The sequence below is a fragment of the Ixodes scapularis genome, unplaced genomic scaffold (genome assembly GCF_016920785.2).
Source record: "Ixodes scapularis isolate PalLabHiFi unplaced genomic scaffold, ASM1692078v2 PGA_scaffold8__174_contigs__length_109621045, whole genome shotgun sequence".
Taxonomy (NCBI): domain Eukaryota; kingdom Metazoa; phylum Arthropoda; class Arachnida; order Ixodida; family Ixodidae; genus Ixodes; species Ixodes scapularis.
Genome location: NW_024609883.1, coordinates 69984037 through 70003200, shown reverse-complemented (window position 1 = coordinate 70003200; position 19164 = coordinate 69984037). Strand labels below are relative to the sequence as shown.

The following is a 19164-nucleotide window of genomic DNA, read 5'->3' as shown; positions in this document are numbered from 1 at the left end:
GACTGTCCCTCGCCTGGCCACTCTGCCTGCAAAAAGACTGAAGTTCCCTCAATCCATTCCGGCAGCGGCGGCGTAGTCAAATTGGCTGGTGAGATCGGTGTATTTGGCAATAGGTCAATTGGAGATCTTATGATGCCCGTCAGATTGGCTGGCACCCCTGCCGGTATTCAAACACCCGAATTAGGAATTTATATGCCAGCGCGTTGGTTCAGAGCCATTGAGACACTTTAATGTGTTGTCTTTTGTTTTAATATCATTGCCAGTTAAAGCCACCGAGGTGGCTGTAAAACAAAATATAGTCGAACCATTCCGACAACCCATAGTCTCGTCGGGGGAAACATGTGTAGGGAGTCATAATCTAAGGTAAATCAGCGTCGATATCCTAAAACCTAACAAATGTAGGGTGTCACATAAACACGTTTTCTCAAGAAAATAATTTGGACCACGTGCATTCCTGAAATAGATTACCGTTGACTATATGCTTTACCTTACATAATCAATAGAAATTGACTTACAACTGCAGTGACACCGATGGCTGCTACGAGTATGGAAATATTATCACTTCCTTACAAACTCAACTAAAAAAAAGGCCGTGGTGATGATTTTTTTCTTTATCGTTAAAAGGGTCAATACTGAAAAATGAGAAAGTGAAATTATTTTTCACACTGTGACGAGGCAAATGACATTGACACCGAACCTGATGCGCACTACCCTAATGTAAGCTTGAGACGGGGCCGGGTGGCGCGACTTGAAATAATATTATTCAACTGGCCGTTACTGCATCTGTCTTTACTCCACCCGTACCGAAATATTATTTAGAGGCTGTTTAATATTAGCATTTTATGAACACTTTATTATATTTATGAACTCCAATATTCATATTATATATAAATACCCAGGTAGCACAGTTCGTCGGGCCAAAATAAGTGTTTTGTGCTAGTCTAGGGTCCTAAAAAGCGGAAAAGACTAAGATACGACCGCAATTGGCAGGATAACTTGCTCGCTTTATATAGAACTTTGAGACTTTTTTCTTGCAACTAACATACCACCCATAAGATAAAAGAGTAAGCCCTACAGATTGTTGCGAATAAATAAAAAAACGAAACAAAAAGTGTCGTCTTTTTTGTTTGTTTCTGAAATTTTTACCGTTCTGCATGTACATCTAGCGCGCACCTGTGATTTAAATGTTGGCGTAAAATCACATGACCTAGTTATACTTATACAGGGATGATTCCGACACATGTGACATTCTTCAGAAGTTACACCTTTGCTGCACCCTCTGCCTCTAAAATTCTCCTGAAAGCCATGTCCAGCGCTCCGAGCTTCTTCGAGGAACGAGTCGCTCTCGTAGTCGGAGGCGGCGGGGGAATCGGCAGATGTGTGTGTCTCGCTTTCGCCAAGGAAGGCTGCCGAGTCATCGTGGCTGGAAGGAACTTGGACAGAGTTGCGGACGTTGCCAAGTCCCTGCCGGGTAAGAAAAATTACGGCCACAAATGGACGTCATTTCATTTTTCATTTATTTTTAGCTATATTCTGCTAGCCAGTGGTAGGAACCAACGAGCCACTCAGGTAGCACTGTAAGCACAACGCAATGACGTTCAGCTTCTTTTAATGCGTGCCCATACGCCGGTTCCTCCAATTAAGCGGAGAAGGTGCGCCGTAACTTTACTTTTAACTCTTTGTGCATGTGTTTGTTTTTAGGCGGGGTCACACTCTTTATTACGTCAAACAGAAGGCAGTCTGCCAGACATCAGTCACCGCGGTATCCGTGGTTCGAATGCGGCGTGCCAAGCTTCTCCCTGAACTCGCTGCCATGCGGCATCCGAAGCACGGACCTCGAGGTGACTCGCGTTCAAATCTGTATGCTGTCTATAGACGCTTTACACACGCGCCAGATTGAGCCGCCATAGCCGCCCTTCTCTTGTCTTACCGAGATGCCGAGCCACTGAAGCGGGAGTTGACGGGCCTTCACAAGGGCCTATGCTGGGCGCAAGAACACAGTAGAATCTAAAAGGGCAATAACCTGTCCTGCTGTGGTAATGATGAAGTGGAGCGAACGGAATAAGAGGGAACAAAAACTGAAGGTCAGTAATGGCGGCGCCCATGCACAGCTGCTGTAAAGCGTCTTATTTTGAACGATGTTCAAGCAGTGTACCCATCACAATAGCGAGGGTGAGAAAACACGTTCTTAAGTGCATGCGCTTTATTATGCTTTGGTTCGCCGTTTCCACGCTTCAGTGTTTTTCCCCCACAGCGCCCTTTCCATGCAAGCACCCCCCGACACAGTACGCCAATCTTCAGGCAAATTTCGATTGTTCAGAATGAAGTGCGGCGTTCACACGCGGACGTGGATAACCTACAAAGCTTACCCGATCCGGTCGGTCGTCAACCAGGTCTCAAACGTTTGTCAGCCGTTGCGTTCTTCAACCTCATGTTTACATGATCCTCTTATGTGCCGGCGACGTACCACTCAACTCGTGACCTCGCCCTACCTGTCCTCGCGGCTGCTACAGTGTGACCATCATGATGGCGGTGGTGAGAAAACATGTTCTTAAGTGCATGCGCTTTATTATACTTTGGTTCGCCGTTTCCACGCTTCAGTGTTTTTCCCCCACAGCGCCCTTTCCATGCAAGCACCCCCCGACACAGTACGCCAATCTTCAGGCAAATTTCGATTGTCCAGAATGAAGTGCGGCGCTCACACGCGGACGTGGATAACCTACAAAGCTTACCCGATCCGGTCGGTCGTCAACCAGGTCTCAAACATTTGTCAGCCGTTGCGTTCTTCAACCTCATGTTTACATGATCCTCTTATGTGCCGGCGACGTATTACTCAACTCGTGACCTCGCCCTACCTGTCCTCGCGGCTGCTGCAGTGTGACCATCACGATGGCGGTGGTGAGAAAACACGTTCTTAAGTGCATGCGCTTTATTATGCTTTGGTTCGCCGTTTCCACGCTTCAGTGTTTTTCCCCCACAGCGCCCTTTCCATGCAAGCACCCCCCGATACAGTACGCCAATCTTCAGGCAAATTTCGATTGTCCAGAATGAAGTGCGGCGCTCACACGCGGACGTGGATAACCTACAAAGCTTACCCGATCCGGTCGGTCGTCAACCAGGTCTCAAACGTTTGTCAGCCGTTGCGTCCTTCAACCTCATGTTTACATGATCCTCTTATGTGCCGGCGACGTACCACTCAACTCGTGACCTCGCCCTACCTGTCCTCGCGGCTGCTGCAGTGTGACCATCACGATGGCGGTGGTGAGAAAACACGTTCTTAAGTGCATGCGCTTTATTATGCTTTGGTTCGCCGTTTCCACGCTTCAGTGTTTTTCCCCCACAGCGCCCTTTCCATGCAAGCACCCCCCGACACAGTACGCCAATCTTCAGGCAAATTTCTATTGTCCAGAATGAAGTGCGGCGCTCACACGCGGACGTGGATAACCTACAAAGCTTACCCGATCCGGTCGGTCGTCAACCAGGTCTCAAACGTTTGTCAGCCGTTGCGTTCTTCAACCTCATGTTTACATGACCCTGTTATGTGCCGGCGACGTACCACTCAACTCATGACCTCGCCCTACCTGTCCTCGCTGCTGCAAACCAGTCTACGATATTGTGGCCGCTCTACATTTGATGGGTGAAACGTCCGGCTCCACCGGATATTTCAGCAACTCTCACTGCCGGCCTATTGGCGCTTGCCAGCTGCCGTCGTTCAACGACAACCTGTTTGACGCTCAAGATCAGCCTACGCCAGCGTCCACTGCACCAATTATCACCGCCGGGGATAGACCAAAGACAGCTTCCGCTAGGATAAAACAAATACCAACATCTATCTGGTTTTCTAACTTCAGATCCGTCAAAAACAAAATGCACGAATTCCGTGTGCTCACTGGTCCCTGCCCCACCACCATATTCGCTGTATGTGAGACTATGTTGAACAGCTCTATTTATTACAGTCAGCTTGTTGAGCTGACACGGTTCAATATCTAACGACAAGACCGTAACTGAGCTGGGGATGGAGTACTTGTCGCCATACCTTCATTAAATAAGTGCACTAAAAGACATGACTTAGGCCAAAATGGATTTGATGCCGTTTTTATGGAGCTCCATACAACAGAAGAACTTCTATGTGTCGTATACTGGCCACCAAGCATAAAAGCAGAAAGCTATGACTTATTAGTCATTTCTGTCCTCCGTCACCCTCTCAAGAAACATGTAAACCAATGTGCTGGAAGTTGGAGATTTCAGTGCTCACAATAACCGGTCAGATGCACGTACACCTGTATACCCACAAAGCCAACTGATTCTCTCTTTCTCGAAAACGTGGAGACACTTGGACTCAACCCAATGTGAAACAAACCAAGCTACAGTACCAGCAAAAACCAAGTTGCCTACCTCGGCCTCATATTTTTGTCTAACCCCAGACTTATCTCAAATTGTTTCACAGATCAAGGCCTCACAGGATCCGACCACCAAGCGGTAATCACAAATACGCACCATATTTTGCCTAAATCCGAAACCCACACCAGACACCTCCATCACTTCGCAAGATTAGGTAGTAACCCCCTCAATTCGCGTATAAACCTCGCCCTTGGGGCATGGTGTTCCAAGATAACCCAGAAGTCTCGTACAACACATGGCTCGACTTTATGCAGGCCATCAAAGCTCAATGCGTCCCCTCCGATTTAAGCTACAACAAACCCGGATCGCCATGAATAACGAAGGATGTACTGCTCTAAGCTTGTAGAAAGCGTCAACTGTTTTCACAATTGAAACAAAACTACTCTACCGCTACACTCGACGCAGCCCGCACACTGCAGAGAGACCTTAAGAAACGCATAAGACAGTCGCACTGGGACTATTGCTTTGGAATTGGCACAGTGGGTCATGAAGGAAGCAAAGATGTCTTGGGCTTACGTAAGATGCAAGAAGAAGAAAACGTCTGCCTTGAACATATTATTGCTTTGGTTTGCTGTTAACATGATTTCTGTGAATGTTCCTAAGACTAAGCTTGTCTGTTTCCGTAATCCGCATAAACGTGTTCAGTTGTCTCCATGTATTCTCCTTCATACAGCTCATTGTCATAATTGCAACTGTTTGCCTCTGCCGTATAGCAGGTCTGTTAAATACCTAGGCATCTATTTCGACGAGCACATGTTGTGGAATGAACAAATAGATTACATAATAAAACGTTTGCGTGTAATATCTGCCAACATGTATAAATTAAAATTTGTCAGCTCTTTAAGAATAAGATTGTTAGTTTTCAGATCACTAGTAGAATCGACGTTGCGTTACGGTATCACTGTATATGGTCATTGTTCTCGTTCTAAAATGACTGCGATAGATCGGGTATTAAAACAGGTTGTGAACCATATCACCTATGGAACTGGGTATGAAACATTAGAAATGGAGGAAAAGGTGGCAAAGCTGGGTATTTTATTTTTTTAAAAATTTCATATCTTTGCTACAATCACGCAAAACTTTTTAATAAGACTTTTAAGAATAAAGTGGCCAAAACCAGAGTCTTAAGACATACAGAAAGATATGTTGTCCCGAAAGTATACACCCACTACGGAAAAAGAACAAGAAATCATTATATTCCAACATTATTTAATAGACTTCCTCAATTTTTAATAGCTATGACATCCTTAAAAAAAAAAATTCAAACTTAAAACCTGGTGTCATTCTTTAATGAATTAATTGTAATATGTCTAACTGCATAACTTCTAAGTGCCTTTTTTCTGTTGTGCGATTTGATTCCTATTTCCTCATGTCGATGCGTTCCGTCGTTTGCCTGGCCCCACACACAAGCACACCCCTGCTTTTGTGGGCCAGATCACTGTTTTTGTATATATTTCCTGTGAATAAATATTACTACTATTACTACTACTATGCCAGTAAGGTAAAGTTCTCAATGACCTGGAAACTGCAGAGCTATTCAGCAACCACTTCGCTACAATATGGACGACAACCAGCCCTGCCCGGTCACACCATGACTCCTACCCATTATCATTGCTGCTGGTCACCCACCTCTTCCTGTCCAATATCCTCTTCACCGAAAAAAAACGTCAAAGAGGCTCTCAACCGATTAAGACCTCAAAATAAACTAGCCCTGATGAGATCCATCCTGCGCTACTGAAGGAAAGTGGCCACCAACTAGCACCATTATGGCTTGACTGTTCCAGCAGCCCCTAGGCACCGGGTGTGTCCCTTCCATTTGGAAACGGGCCCATGTCACCCAAATCTACAAAGAAAAATGGAACCCCAACTGACAAACCAGAGTCCTACAGGCCAATTTCCACAACATCAGTCGTCTGCCGTACCATGGAACGAGTGCTGAACTCTGTCCTACAAAAGTACCTAAACGCTCACGCCCTCCTACCTCCAGCGCAACACGGATTCGCCCTAGACGGAGCTGTGAGACCGCCCTGCTGATCATTGTCTACCAAATCAGTGTTAACCTAGACAATTCTACACCTTGCGAACTGGTACAGCTTGACTTTACAAAAGCCTTCGATAAAGTAGCTCACCAACTCCCGCTGGCTAAACTGGAGAGCGCAAGTGTCAAGTGCCTTCTCCTCTGCTGGCTGTCCAACTTCATCCAGGAAAGGCGACAAAAAGTGTCCTAAAATGAATCAAAGCCCCAGTTCTGAACCACTGAATTTGGAATCCCCCAAGGCGCCGTACTTCATCCGACCCTCTTCTCAATTTTCATCAACGACACTGTCCAGGTCATAAACTTCACTGCCACCATGTATACGCTTTGACCTCATTCTCCTTCAACCGAATAGATAGCAAGAAGAGTATAATCAACTGCAACGAGACCTCGATGGGATCCGTAACTGGATTATTATAAATAAGTTAACATTAAGTGCATCAAAATAGGCAACAATTCATTTCACCCTCCCCCCCCCCCCACCTAGAACCGCAGAACGCACCTCAAATCTTATCAATCAATTGATCCACATTACAGCAAAACGTAGGAATAAACCCTTTACAGTAAACTAAACTTCACTCCGCACGTTCAATCCATCGTCTCACGCGCACAGCGAAGGTTGGGGTTTGTGCAAATGGCCAGCAAAGCCCTGGTGCCCACGGTGCTCGCGCAGGTCTACACTGCTCTCGTCCCACCTACTAGACTAGTGATCGCCCACGTGGTCACCACAAGGAGCGTCAGCCCAGAAAACAACGCTGGAGACCATACAACAAGATGCAGCCTACGGGATCTATTGCTAAGCATCGCCAAGCCCTCGCTTCCCACCACGTGACATCCCGACATCCCAACTATAAAGGAACGCCAAGGGGAGCACACTGGCCCAACGAAGAGACGTAGCCACCCTGCGGCTGCTGGCCCACATAATTGGTCGCGGGCAGTGGCGTCACCAGGGTCAGCGGCACCCGGGGCGGTGGCCCGCGGCGATATCCCCCCCATCCCCCCCTCCCGCTCGTTGCTCCCAGCAACAACCCCCCCCCCCTCTCGTAGCCCGTCGCGACAGCCCCCCCCCCCCCCCGCACCTCCCTCGTGACGCCACTAGTCCTGGGATCCAACAGGACAATTACCTCCGCTTCGTACCCCGTCGTAATGAACGTGCTGGACGTATCGACCCCTTTGTCGCACCGACCCAACGACACGACAACACATGCCTCCTGCGTGGTGTGAGATTCTGGAGAGCTCCACATGACCATACCGTCACCCTCCCGATCACGAACAAAGAAGAAGCGACGGAGCTCTGCAGGGCAGTTGCAGAATACCCTTGATCACACCCACAAATCTCACATAACTTCATTCATAGTACATAACCAAAATCCTACCACTGTCACTATCTCATATACATCGATCACAAAACTCCACATCGACATCATCACGTAGACGGCCGCATCGGCACTTGTGTGCGGGCGGCAACGCCCTTCATTTGGCCTGTACCTAACGAGTATACGAATAAATATCTAGGATTTGACCGCGCTAATAGTAAAACAAATTACACGATTTTTTTTTTTGTTTTTTTTTTTGAGTTCATGGCTTTTGGTCCGCTACTTCGAGCTGCAATTGTCTTGCAGACTAGCGAGCCTTTGGTTGAGTGCCGGGGTAGTTTGAGTGCCGGGAATCCTTTTTTTCCACGGCATGAGGGACGCAAATTTTGGTCTCAGTAACACTGTCGCAAGCTCCGTGAAGAATATTTGTTCATATAAATAGATACCATTTAGTGGACGAGAAGTTAATTGTAGTCCGCGTGCCTCCAACCTATAACATATTCTTTTTTTTTTTTTTTTTGTATCGATCTCGCAAGATTGACCTCGGACGCTAAGCTCACTCTTTTGAGCGGCCTTAATCGGCATCCGCTTATTCAGAACTGTAACTTCCTCCTTCTTACAGTTGCCGAATACCGAGTTCATTAGCAATTTTATACCTCGGTGTTCACCATTAAGCGGGGAGGTTGAATGACGTTGATTCGCCATTCTGTAAAAACGAAGGAGCGCACCTAAACAAAATTTACAACAAAAATAAAAGAGAGCAGCAAAAAGTGACACTACGAGTGTTCTCACCGCTTTCGCGTCTATAACGCTATTTCCAGAGTTGTGTACCGTTATTGTTAGGGCGCTGGGGCGTCGTAAATGACGAAAATTTGTAGTTTTCCATGCTTTGACAGTCCGGGAATAAAGCACCATGATGTCGCGACAAATAAAACAAGGGCATAGCTAAAAAGGAGCATTTTATCGGATGCAACAAAAACAACTAAAAGGAAAAAAAAAGGCAGCTGGCATTCTGTGACGGCGACTGAAACAAGACCGATCCGACACTGCCAGCCACTGCCTTTTCTAAAACAAATCACCATACGCTGCAGTCACGCTGCCATTACATTTTACAAATGACAGCATGCAGACAGTATAGAGAGTTTCAGGGAACCGTGTTCGCACGTCCGATATGGTATACAATGATCTTTCCGGTACGAACTGCGCATGTGCTACAATAGAAGACTCTCATGTGCGCTGTTCGTACCGGACGGTACCGGATGTGCAAAAACAGTTCCCTAAAACTCAATATCAGAGAGTTTAAGGGACCAGTTTTTTCACGTCCGACACGGTACGATGGGCCCTCCGGTACGAACTGCGCATGCACTATAGTCGGATGCAACCTAAGAACAATCTTTTAGCTCCACCCACAAGCGCATTGCGCCCATCTGAACTGCGTCCGCCGTCGAGAAAGTAGTTCGCTAGCAACGTTGCTTTTTCTTCCTCCAGGAAACGTGTCTTAAACTACTACAATATTTATTTAATTCATTCAGGACATTTAAATAATTTAGAATACGTTTTTGTCAACGAAATAGCTGTTTAGTAAAGAAAGAAAGTCATGTCCAATGTACCGTCTTCCAAATTCATTTTCTGTCCAACATACTGTCTAACATACCGTCTAACATACCTCTCAGCAGTGCTAAGCCTCGCGCCCGCTTCGAAATTTTCGTTGGCGATAGCGTCGCTGGATTCTCACGTTGTCGCGCAAAAACTGCTGCAAACGCAAGCTGATACCATTAAGATTTCGTGGCGTAACCTCGGGCACGTAAAACACGGTGCAAAAAAGCAGAATAATTGTCACGAGAAACTAGCGTCACGTTGCTAAGGCCAGCAGCCATGTTGGGCTTTTTTTTTTTTTTTTCAAAAGGATCGCGATTGGTTTACGGAATCGTGACGTCATGAAAACGATTGGCTGGCGTTTCTCGGCGTAGGATTACATTTTCCTCTGAGAGGCATTTCCGGTTTTTTCTTAGCTTGCAACCGACTATACCACAGAGGACTCTCATGTGCACTGTTCGTACCGGATAGCCCATCGTACGGTATAGCAACAGCAGCACCAACTCGATGCTCCCGTGGAACAGAACCCTGCTAACGCCAACACAATAGAGAGTTTTAGAATAGGGGGCCCCAAAGCTTGGGGGCCCGAAAGAAATAGGGTCTCACCACTGCGCATGCGCAGAAACCAAACTCTGTTTGGGGCTTTGGGTTGGCGCTTGGGGCCGGGTTGCGTCGGCCAACATGGCGGCGCCCTTTCCGCTCGCTTCGGAGCAAATTCTTCATGGTCGCTGCAGTATTAGCCAATTTCATTGCCAATGAATAGTGCAACCGCCTTCCGCTTTGGTTTATCTCGCTCAGGTCACAAAGAATGAGCGGTGGACTTGCCCCATTTTAAATATCGTCCCCGATTCTGGCCGTTTCTAAGCCTTAAACATACGCGGTAACCGTTGACATGGCAACGTATTGCTACTCCGTGACTCCGAGTAGATTTTGTTCGTGGCAAGATACCTGCATCTTGAAAACGCGCTCGCGTTCGTCTCAGTCTCGGCATAGTTGAAGGCCTAAATCTTCGGCTGCAGTTGGTCAAAGAGCACACGAACCCCCAAAAATTTTAGAACGAAACATACCCCAAAAAGTTCGAGAACGAGCACAGGAGGAAGAAAATAGAACACAGGGAAGAGCGCTGACTCCGAACTTATGCATTGTGAAAGAAAGAGAAAGAGGAAGCCTCAGACATAAGGCCCACGCGCACCCACAAGGTAAAAACAAGGAAGAATAAAAACAGATACATTACTAAGTTACAGTAGAAAAGAAGAAAACTGACATTACAAGGTCACGACAAAAAAAAGACGAGAAAAAAGAAGAAAGAACAACAACGTGGGCTTCATATCTGAAGGTTCCTCTTTTTCTTTCTTTCACAATACATAAGTTGGGAGTCAGCGCCCCTTCCTGCGTTTTGTTATCTTCCTCCGGTGCTTGTGCGCTGTTTTAGGTATGTCTTAAGTACCAGCTAGCTCAACTCTCTATGCTACTACGAGAACAAGCGTCAAATTAGAACGCTACGGATTGGATTGTTTCGGCTGCACCCGAAACGGGATGGGCGAACGAGTCGAGGCCAATCCAAGGCCAGAAGAAAATGGCGGAAGAGAAGGCTCCCGCGCGCGTTCGCTTCTCGATCGACGATATAATTTATGTGCTAGGCGAGGTGTACGCCACTAACCCATTTGAGGATTCCAAGAGATGGAATTCAAATGCCAAAAGGGTCTCCGAAGCAATCGGAAGAATCACTCCACGCGGGCCATCCGCGACCGGGTCGACCTGCTGCTGACAGAGTTTAATACGAAGCACAGATTTCCCGGTAACTTTTCGTAACATAACAAAAAAAAAAAGGGGGGGGGGGGGTTGTGCGAACGAGTTTTTAGCCGCGGAGCAGCAATACGTTACCATGTCAACAGTTACGATGTATGTTAAGGCTTAGGAACGGCCAGAATCGGGTACGATCTTTAAAACGGGGCGAGCCCACCGCTCATTCTTTGTGACTTGAGCGAGATAAATCAAAGCGAAAGCCGGTTGCACTATTCATTGGCAATGAAATCGGCAAATACTGCAGCGACCATGACGAATTTTCTCCGAAGCGAGCGGAAAGGGCGCCGCCATGTTTGCTGACAGAACCCGGCCCCAAACTATTGGGGGCCCCACGCTATTTCTCGAATTTCACGTTGGGGGCACGTGCCAACCCAAAACCCCAAACTGAGTTTGGGTTCTGCACATGCGCAGTGCTGGGCCCCTATTTCTTTGGGGCCCCAAAGCTTCGGGACCGCCTATTATAAAACTCTCTATAGCTGTCGTGCTGCATCAGCTACAGGATGGGCTAAAAGCAAGCTACACCAACCAGCGTCGTGCCTGTGACCGGGGAATGGCCCGTCGAGTTCGCAGATAATTCTATTGGCGCACATGATAGCCTGGTATTTGAGGACGTGCACTCTCTTGTGACCAGAGAAGTAAATCTTCTGATTCAAAGATGGTCGGCAGATGGGTCTTGCTGTGCCGTTCCAACTGGTGTTACCCCCCCCCCCCCCCCGCTATTATTTGAACCGCAAGCCATGATAAAGTGTCGTTTCAGCGCAAATGTTTTGCGTTTTAATAATTTTTCACTGTTAAGAAGCTTGTTCGTTGTCCACAATGGTGTTGCATGCGAAAAAAGCGAGCGTGCCGCGTTGCGTCGTCACAAACCCTATTCTATAAGCACGCTGCGTGAGGTGTCGTTGCGTTGGGTACCCCAAAGCGTTGGGTTCCCGAAAGCGTTGGGGCCGTTTATTCTAAAGCTCTCTAATACCGCCCGTGCCTACCGGCACCGCAGCAGGCGGCGGAACCCCTGCAGCTGTCATCTCGGACGCTGCTTCACTTGGCGTCTGCCGTGTAGCCGTCAAACTTCCGCCGTTTTGGGCGGACTCGCCTGAGGTATGGTTCGCACAAGTCGAGGCGCAGTTCTCCCTGGCGCGCATCACCGAAGACCGAACGCGCTACGATTACGTCGTCGCCCACTTGGACAGCCGCTACGCCAACGAGATACGGGATATCCTCGACAATCCACCAGCGGCCAACCTTTATCAACATCTCAAAACTGAATTCACCCGCCGCCTGTCACTATCGGAAGACCAGAAAGTCCGTCAACTTATTCAGTCCGCAGAACTCGCCGAGCGCAAACCATCACAGCTCCTCCGCCACATGCGTGCTTTCGTAGGCAACACGCAAGTCCACGATTTTTTTCTGCGGACACTATGGCTCCAATGACTACCACCACACGTCCAGGCCATTCTACAGGCTCAACCTACGCTACCTCTAGACCAACTTGCCGAAATTGCTGACCACGTCATTGAGGTCTCTGTACCGCCGCTGTCGCCCACCGTCCACGCCGTCGAAGCACCGCTGGACACCACAGAGCTCGCGCACCGAATCGACGATATCACGCGGCAGCTCAGCTCCATTCAACGACGCCTGGATCAAAGTCCTCCGACGCGCCCCCGTTACCGCTCACAGAGCCGTGACCGTAACACCGGCCCGTCACAGCAGCCTCGTGACAGTAGCCGATGCTACTACCATCGGCGCTTCGGGGACAGAGCCCGACAATGCCGACCACCCTGTTTCTGTCGGACATCAGGGAAACGCCAACGGCAGCTTGTAGACGCGGCTACAAGCTGCCAACCCGCAGGCCGCCGCATCTTCGTCACCGATCAAATCACAAAGCAGCGGTTCCTTCTCAACTGTGCCTCTGACACTTGCTGCTATCCTCGTACCCATCTTCAAGGTTCCCATCCACCTACGTCTTTCGCGCTCATGGCTCAGCGCAACAAACCGGTCCACCATCAAGACCTACGGCTCGCTCCGTCTGCACGTCCAACTAAAAAACCTACACCGTGACCTCCATTGGAATTTCGTCATCGCCGACGTCTCCGAGCCAATCATCGGCTCAGACTTTTTGGCACAGTACAACCTCCTTCCCTACTGTCGCCACGACCGACTCATTGACGCGACAACGGGATTTTCTTCGCCAGGCCAGCGCACGACCACCCACCAGCTCAGCATTAAAGTACTCGGTGTGGAAAACTTTCGCCGTACCACGCCATACTCGCCGAATTTCCCGGTTTAACGCGACCCAGCGGGCTGCCACGGGACGTGCGACACACCACTGTACACCACATCCGAACCACTCCGGGCCCTCCGGTCTTCTGCCGCGCTCGTCGCCTTGCTGCGGACCGCTTGCGCATCGCCAAAGCAAAGTTCGAGTCCATGGTACACGAAGGAATCGCCCGCCGATCCGAGAGCCCGTGGGCCTCGCCGCTTCACCTTGTCCCGAAGAAGACTGAAGGCTGGCGACCCTGCGGGGATTACCGCGGCCTCAACGCTCGCACCATCTCCGACAGATACCCCATTCATCACATACAGGACTTCGCCCACCGTCTCCAAGGCTGCCACGTCTTCTCCGTGCTAGATTTGGTGAAGGCCTACACGCAAATACCTGCAAACCAGGAGGACATCCCCAAAACCGCGATCATTACACCCTTTGGCTTGTTCGAGTCCCTCTTCATGAGCTTTGGCCTGAGGAACGCAGGACAAACCTTTCAACGTTTCATCGACGAAGTCGTCCGCGGCCTTGACTTCTGCTTCGTCTATCTTAACGATATATTAATCTTCTCCCAAAACGCCGAAGACCACCATAGGCACCTTCGCCTACTCTTCCAACGACTTGATGACCACGGTCTGCTCGTCAATATCCAAAAGAGCACTCTCGGCGCCCCCACTGTCACCTTCCACGGTCACGAAATTTCATCAGAGGGAACTCGACCCTTGCCTGACCGCATCTCAGACCTGCAGAATTATCCTCAACCGTCCTCCGCTAAAGACCTCCGTCGTTTCCTCGGCATGCTTAAAGGAGCAATGCAACAATTTTTGTACCTTGCGCAAATACCGCTTAGAACGGTTCCCTGACATTAATGACCTATGAAACACGCGTTCGTTCTTCACCACACGCAATAGAAGTCCCAGACAAAAATTTAAGAAAAACGAGCAGCGTTCACCCCCTCAACTCGCAGCCAGAACAAGCGGTCACGTGATCTGGAGCCGATTATATGCCGCCAGTGTTGATCATAGCCACGCGCTGGGGTTGCCAAAGCGCAGGACACGCGCTGAGTTCCAGACATTGTTATGGCTCGGCTGTTGTCGTCGTTGCAGCGATTGGACACGGGTCACAACCCGAATGCTTCTCGAGCTAGCAATTGTCACGAGCCCAAATCGAGTGCCCACGCAGGGCTCGCGTCCAATCTATGAACCGCATTCAAATATCGTCACTTGGGTGTTCTGCGATTCCCACGTTACATCATCAAATTTTGCCAAGGAGAGAGTGAACGAAAATAATTGCTTTTGTCCTTGAAATTTCACCGCAACAAAGGAGTTTCTTGGCCAGTGGCGTTGCGTGCAAGTATCCTTGAGTCTCACTAGTGCCAGTAAGCTCGTGTAAAGTGAAAAACATTCCAACTGAATATCGTTGCACAGCTCCTTTAACTTCTACAGGCGCTTCTTGCCTCACACAGCTGACTACCAAGCTCCTCTTCATGATGCCTTGGCTGGTCTACGAGGCAACCAACCCGTCACCTGGACGCCAGCTTTAGCGCAAAATTTCGAGAAATGCAAAACTGCATTCTGCGATGCCACACTTCTGTCTTATCCCGTACCAGACGCTCCCTTGGGGCTCTTCACGGACGCCTCCAGTTTCGCAGTCGGCGCCTCCCTCATGCAACGTGTCGACAACATCTGGCGTCCCTTGGCATTTTAGAGCGCAGCTCTTAGGGGCCCGTTCCCGGCTTGAGCGGCGTCGGCGTCGCCGTCGGCGTAACCAAGGTCACCCCAAGGTCACGTGGCCCCCAAGGTCACCCCAAGGTCACGTGACCCCCAGAGGTCACGTGACCCCTCCCCCAGGGTCACATCACCCCCAAGGTCACGTGACACCCAAAGTCACGTGACCCCCGAGGTCACGTGACCCCCCCCCCGAGGTCACGTGACCCCCCTCCGAAGTCACGTGACACCCCCGAGGTCACGTGACCACCCCCAGGGTCACGTGACCCCCGCCGAGGTCACGTGACCTCCCCGATGACGTCACCGTCACTGATGACGTCACCGGCATCCGCATCGTCATCATCACTGATGACGTCATCAGTGACGTCACTGATGACCTCATCGGCATCCGCATCGTCATCATCACTGATGACGTCATCCGTGATGATGATGACGATGTGGATGCCGGTCACCGACATCCGCATCGTCATCATCGCTGATGACGTCATCGGAGTCCGCATCGTCATCGACATCATTGGCATCGTCACGTGACCCCCCAAGGTCACGTGACCCCCCAGTACCCTTCCCCCCTCCTCCTCAAGAGCTGCACTCTAATTCGGTGTTACAGGGAGTAGTAAACGGCTTTTACTTTTTTTCTCAAAGAAACTCTCCATTCGGAAAACGTCCCCTCCCACCGCCAGCCCCACCGACACAACTACGACCTCCGCTCAGACGAACTGGCCACTGGCCAGCTTACTACGGAGAGCTTCTCGCCATTTACAAAGCAGTTCAGCACTTTCGCCACATCCTCGAGGCACAGCACTGCACCATTTATACCGACCACAAGCCTCTAACCTACGCCTTCTCTCAACGCCGTGACAAACTTACGCCAGTCCAGCAGAACCAGCTTTCGTTTATCGCCCAGTTCACCACCGACATCCAGCATGTGAGCGGAAAAGATAACGTGGTCGCCGACGCGCTTTCTCGTGTATCGGCTATCAGATCTTCGCTGCTGCGCTGGAAGGCCAAGTCCTGCTCCTTCTTCCAGGCCCACTGCTGCCCATCACGAAGCAGGCGATGCAGCGGCTCCAGATGCGTCGACAGGTTGGGCAGGAACCTCCTGTAGAAGTTGACGAGGCCGAGGTAGCTTTGAAGCTCCTTCTTGCTCTTGGGCTTCGGCGCCTTGAGCACGGCCTCAATCTTGCGGGGTGCCGGGGCCAGGACAGCCTGGGGGATGATGTGTCCCAGGTACTCCACGCTGGGGGTCAGGAACACGCACTTGTCCAGCCTCAGCTTGAGACCGGCGTCCTGTAGTAGTGTCAGGACTTTGCGCAGGTTCTGCAGGTGGTCCCCGTCGTCGGTACCGGTAACCAGGATGTCGTCCAAGTACACCGCCACGTGTCTCATGACCCTGAAGAGGTTATCCATCTCTCTCTGGAAGATGGCTGGGGCTGAGGCCACGCCGAACGGTAGGCGCGTGTACTGGAAGAGTCCCATGGTAGTCGAAATGGTGACATACTTCCGGGCGGCATCCTGGAGCACCAGCTGCTGGCAGGCATCTCGAAGGTCGAGCTTGGAGAACTTCTGTCCCTCGGACAGAGCCGACCAGAGATCTTCTACCCGAGGCAGCGGGTACTTCTCGACGGTAGCGACGGGGTTGATGGTGACTTTGAAGTCCCTGCAGATCCTGAAGCGGCCGTTTTGCTTGAGGACTGGAACGATCGGTGCAACCCACTCGGAAGACTTGACGGGCACCAGGATTCCCTCTCGCTGCAGCCGTTGCAGCTCCTGGGTGACCCCGTCCTTCAGGGCGAACGGCAGCGGACGCGGCTTGAAGAACCGAGGCCGGGCTCCCTTGGGAACGTGGATGCCAACCGTCGTGCCGGCGAAGGTGCCCACCCCTGGCTGGAACAGGGACTGGAAGTCGGTCAGGAGGCTCGGGACGTCTTTCACCCCGTGCAGCGCAGCTTCTTGGTACTCCGGCAGCCGAACACCCAGCGAGTGAATCCAGTTCCGGCCCAGCAGCGTCGGCGACGACCCCTTGGTGAAATAAAGGGGAAGGATTGCCTCCCTGTCGCCAAGGCGAACGCTGACTTGGGCCCGACCCTGGACCTGGGAAAGCTGCCCGGAGTAGCTGCGCAGCATGACGTCAGACGCCTCGATGGACACGCCAGGGAAGGTACGCTTGAACAGCTTCCCGGGCATGACCGACACGCTGGCCCCTGTGTCCAGCTCCATGGTGATGGGGTGGCCGCAGATTTCAACTGACACCAAGTAAGGTGGCACAGACGATGAAAGTCTACTGGTGTGCCACACGTCGAAAATCTGCGGGTCCTCGGCCACGACGTGGACCCTGGCTGAAGACGGACCCGGGCCTGATGCCGCTCGTCCCTGTCGCGTTTTCTTGCGACGGCCACCCTGGCCGCGGGCTTGGCTGGAACCCGGGCTTGAACCAGGCTGCTGCTGCTGCTGCTGCTGGCCGCCGCTCGTCCTCCCCCCTCGACAGCACTGCGAGGTGCCCAGTTCTCCCGCACGTGAAGCATTGTGCTTGGACGAACTGGCACTGTGAGGGGGAGTGGGCAGCACCGCAGCGGCTGCAGGCACCGCTCCTTGCCGCCATCTTGTTCACCGCCGCTTCCGTCGACGGTGAGCTGGCCGCACGCGCTATCTCGCTGGCGTCCTTCGCTGCTGCTTCCATCGCCAGCGCTGCCTTCACCCCGTCGTTCAGCGAGGGGTCGGGGAGCTCCAGGAGTCGCGTCTGCATTGCAGGGTTGTTGATGTCGCAGACGAACCGGTCCCGCAGTAGCGAGTCCAACTGGTCGCCGAAGGCGCAGGTGCTCGCTAACCCTCGTAGCGCAGCGACGAACTGCCCGAGGGTCTCTCCGTCCCGGTGGCTCCGGTTGTTGAAGCGGAACCGCTCCATAAGCGTGGACGGTGCCGGGCTGAAGTGCGAGCGCAGCGTGGCGAGCAGCTCACCCAGCGTTTTGACGTGCGGCGTGGCCGGCTTGAGGAGGTCGAGAAGGAGGCTGAAGACGCGGGTCCCGCAGCTGGCCAAGAAGATGTCCCGTTGTTTCGCCTCCGGCGTGTCGTTCGCCCGGAAGAACACGTGGACTTGTTCTTCGTAGACTGGGCAGGCGGACCCATCTCCCTCGAACGGCTCGAGCCTCCCGTACAGCGGCATGGCGACAGGAGCGGGGGCCGGTGTTGCGACTCTCTCGGTGGCGTGGGCCGAACCGTGCACGTTGGTGGCCTCCAGTGTCACGGTTCCTCGTCGCCAGTGTCACGATCTTTCTCGAACGTGGACGAAGGGGGCCGAAGCACCCGCCGAGGGAAGACGACACGCAGCCTGGTTGTGAGGGTGGACGATAACTGGCCGGAGCGCGTGCGCTCAACGGCGTTTATTAGCGCGGTGAACAATGTTGCCCGCCGAGCCTGGCGGCCGCAGACGGGCGGACTGGAGGGGGACTGGAGGGGGGCGCCACTAACGCGCTCCGGCCAGTCATCGTCCACCCTCACAACCAGGCTGCGTGTCGTCTCTCCTCGGCGGGTGCTTCGGCCCCCTTCGTCCACGTTCGAGAAAGATCGTGACATTCGCCAATAACAGCTGATGTTCTCGCCGAAGCTCAAACAACCGACACGGAACTTGAGCAACTTCTTAAAGGTGGGTCTTCCCTACAGCTACAACAAGTCCCCGTTCCCGGGTTGACTACAACCATCTACTGCGACATCTCCACAGGACACCCCAGACCCTACACTGTTAGCAAGTCCCTTGTATTTGGCGAGTATTTGGGGTGAAAAACACGCTATTTACACAAATTACCATAATTTTACACGATCAGTAACGGATAATTCGTTCAGAAATCATACGAGGTTGTAAAAAACGTGTTTTGGTTCGGTCATACACGCATAACCGTGTAGCCGACCTCGATAACACGCATCGCCCCTGGCGACGACCGCGGCATTGCCGGCTGTTGAAGCACCGGAATGCTTGGGGACACACCTAGAAAGGACCGTCGAGACAAATGCCGCGGAAAGAAACATGTC

At 51.4% G+C, this 19164-nt stretch overlaps 2 protein-coding genes across 2 annotated transcripts in view; both read left to right on the top strand.

Annotated features, from left to right (window-relative positions):
* Nucleotides 1-19164, top strand: part of LOC115320083 (thiopurine S-methyltransferase) — a 140717-nt gene that overhangs the window by 65864 nt on the left and 55689 nt on the right. The gene's annotated exons all lie outside the window — the stretch shown is intronic.
* LOC115322468 lies at nucleotides 1228-13209 on the top strand. The gene is given in 5 exon segments (XM_040212383.1): nucleotides 1228-1471; nucleotides 12149-12764; nucleotides 12829-12937; nucleotides 12939-13127; nucleotides 13129-13209. Coding segments are annotated over 5 exon segments (1239 nt in total).